Source organism: Lepidothrix coronata, unplaced genomic scaffold (assembly GCF_001604755.1).
Source record: "Lepidothrix coronata isolate B3197 unplaced genomic scaffold, Lepidothrix_coronata-1.0 Scaffold609, whole genome shotgun sequence".
In the NCBI taxonomy this organism is placed as follows: domain Eukaryota; kingdom Metazoa; phylum Chordata; class Aves; order Passeriformes; family Pipridae; genus Lepidothrix; species Lepidothrix coronata.
The window spans coordinates 28,208-31,178 of NW_016690789.1; the positions used below are offsets into that span (position 1 = coordinate 28,208).

Sequence of the window (2,971 nt, forward strand, 5' to 3'; positions counted from 1 at the left end):
GGGGATGGGGACAAACAGGGTCAGCTGGGGTCACAGGGACACTGGGGAGCTGGACATCTGGGGACGGGGACAAACAGGGTCAGCTGGGGTCACAGGGACACTGGGGAGCTGGACATCTGGGGATGGGGACAAACAGGGTCAGCTGGGGTCACAGGGACACTGGGGAGCTGGACATCTGGGGATGGGGACAAACAGGGTCAGCTGGGGTCACAGGGACACTGGGGAGCTGGACATCTGGGGACGGGGACAAACAGGGATCACAGGGACAACTGGGGACAGGGTTACAGGGACACTGTGGAGGTGGACATCAGGGGACAGGAGACAAACAGGGTCAGCTGGGCAGAGGGACATCAGAGAGCTGGACACCTGGGGACAAGGGACAACCAGGGGTCAGCTGGGGTCACAGGGAAAGCAAGGGGACAGGAGTCACATGAGGACAGGAGGGATAGCAGGGAGCTGGACGTCTGGGGACAGGAGGCAGCCAGGGACAGGGGAACACTTGGAGGGATACTCTGGGGGCCAGAAGTGACTTTTGTGGGGACGTCGGGTGACACTGTCAGGGGTGGGTGACACATGGGGGGGCAATGAGTGGGACAGGGGGCACACGGGATGACAGCAGGGACAAGGAGTGATGCTGGGAGAAGATGTGGGGTGGCACCAGGTGACACTGGAAGTGGCATCAGGGATGGGGAGGGCGATGCAGAGTAACATCAGTTGACACCGCAGGATGGACAGGGTGACACCAAGTGACACTAGAGATGGACAGGGTGATGCTGGGTGACACCAGGTGATGCTGGGTCACGGGAGGTGGCACCAGGTGATACTACGGGATCAAAGGTGACATTAAGTGACACTAAGGACGGACAGGATGACATGGAGTCATGGGCGGGGACACCAGGTGGGACGGCAGGTGACACCAGGGAAGGATACGGTGACACTGCGTGACAACAAGGGATGCACGGGTGCAAGGGGGACTCTGGGTGACACTGAGGGATGGAGGAAGACACTGGGGAACAGGGACAGTGGCACTGAGGGACAAGGGGGGACACCAGATCACACCGCCAGCACCCCCCGGACCCAGGCACCGGGGGCTCCAAGAAACGAGGGTCCCGGGGCCCCATCACTGGGGGAGGTTCCATTGCAGGGGTTCCCCATTAATCGGGGCGTTCCCCATTAACCGGGGGGTCCCAGTTCCGGGGGTTTCATTGCGGGAGTTCCGCATCGCCGGGGGCCTTTCCCAGCCCCGGGGGTCCCCGAGAGAGGGGTCCCAGTCCTGGGTCGGGATCCCCGTCCCAGGGATCCCGGGGGGGGGGCGGTTTCACCTCGCAGACCTCCCCGTCCTCCCCTCAGCGCCTCCTCTCAGGCCCGGCCCGGGGTCCCCCCGCCCGGTGCCGGCCCCGCGCGCCCCGAGAAGGCCCCCGCGCGCCTCCCCCGTCCTCGGGTACCCCCGGGAGCCCCCCCTGTGCCCCGCGGGGGCCGCACCAATGTCGCTGTCCAGGCCCCGCCGCCGGGTCCCGCCCGCTCCGCTCGGCTCCTCCGCGACAAGATGGCGGCCGCGGCCGCTGCCACCCAACGCCCCCTCCCTGCGCGCGCCCGGCCACGCCCCCCGCACCGCCCCACTGGCTGCCGCCGCCTGGTGCCGCGCACCCATTGGCCGTCGTCTCCCGCCACCGCCCGCCCCCCNTGTTACCTGCCCAGGGGACTCACCTGGGAGGCGAGGTCTGTCCAGGCCGCAGGGTGGGGGTCGTGCAGGGTGACAGACTTGACGCCCCCCAGCACCAGGTTCTTGGCCACCTCCACGCCGAGCCCCCGCAGCCCCGACACCAGCACGTTGGAGGTCTGCATGCGCTTCATGGCCTCGTGGCCCAGCACGTACCTGGGACGGGGGACCCCAATCCTCACGGGCACCCCTGAATCCCCACAGTGCCCCCCAAACCCTCGTGGGGCCCCCTCAATCCTCACGGGGCCCCCCCAGTCTTCACAGGACCCCCTGATCCTCACAGGGCCCCTCGACGCCACAGGAACAGCTGAAGGCACCTGGGATGGTCCCGAGTGTCCAGGGCCCCCCCAAACCTGTAGGGACCCCCCAGCCCTCGCAATTCTCCCTCAATCCATGGGGACTAATCCCCAAGTCTATAAGGAACCCCAAACCTACAGGAAGTCCACAAGGACCCCGTTCAAGCCTATGGGAAGCCCCCCCAACCCATGGGGATGCCAAAACCCCTTGGGAAGGACCCAGGCAGGTGGGAGCCCCCGAACCCCTCCAGGGATCCCGAAGCCCCCTCAAGCCCCCCATCACTCACAGCTGGCGGGAGTAGAGCCCCTCATCGATCTCGGCCTCGGCCCCGTTCTTCGCCATTCCCTGGGGACAGGAGGGACAGAGGCATCACCGGGGGGACACCCAGGGGACACCGGGGCTGTGTCGCCCCTGGATCAGGAGCAGGACCCCCCAGGGTGACACCAGGGGCGAGAGGTTGTGTCACCCCTGCTTGGTGACATTGCCCCTGATAAGGGACACACGTTACCCCCAGGACGCATAAGGACACTCAGGTGACATCAAGTGACCACAGGCCACGTCCAGGAGACACCACGTCACCTGGAGCAGCTCCGAGCACCTCACAGGTGACAGCGAGAGCAGAAAAAGTGCCAGTCTCCCCACGGGGTGACAGACAGGGCCCCCCAGAAGGTGCCAGGGCCTCTGTGGGGTTGCACGGCCCCGTCAGGCGACACTCACGTTGGTGGGGATGACGCTGGGGGACACGGCGGGGGCGGGGGCGCGGCTGGAGCCCGTCGGTGGCTCAGACCCAGAGATGCGGCGCTTCTTCGACAGCGGGGAGCTGGACATCTGGGGACGGGGACAAACAGGGTCAGCTGGGCTCACAGGGACACTGGGGAGCTGGACATCTGGGGATGGGGACAAACAGGGTCAGCTGGGCTCACAGGGACACTGGGGAGCTGGACATCTGGGGAT

The 2,971-nt window shown here is 66.3% G+C and overlaps 1 protein-coding gene across 1 annotated transcript in view; it reads right to left on the bottom strand.

Moving 5' to 3' along the window:
- The window catches only part of UBA1 (ubiquitin like modifier activating enzyme 1), a 14,345-nt gene extending 11,491 nt beyond the window's left edge, over window positions 1–2,854 (bottom strand). Inside the window, exons 1-3 of the mRNA XM_017839958.1 lie at window positions 2,735–2,854; window positions 2,304–2,362; window positions 1,708–1,876 (exon numbers count right to left, since the gene is read on the bottom strand). Coding sequence (XP_017695447.1) covers window positions 1,708–1,876; window positions 2,304–2,362; window positions 2,735–2,845 — 339 coding nt within the window. The 5' untranslated portion in view covers window positions 2,846–2,854. The remainder of the gene's footprint in view (window positions 1–1,707; window positions 1,877–2,303; window positions 2,363–2,734) is intronic.
- Between the last annotated feature and the right edge of the window lie 117 nt (window positions 2,855–2,971).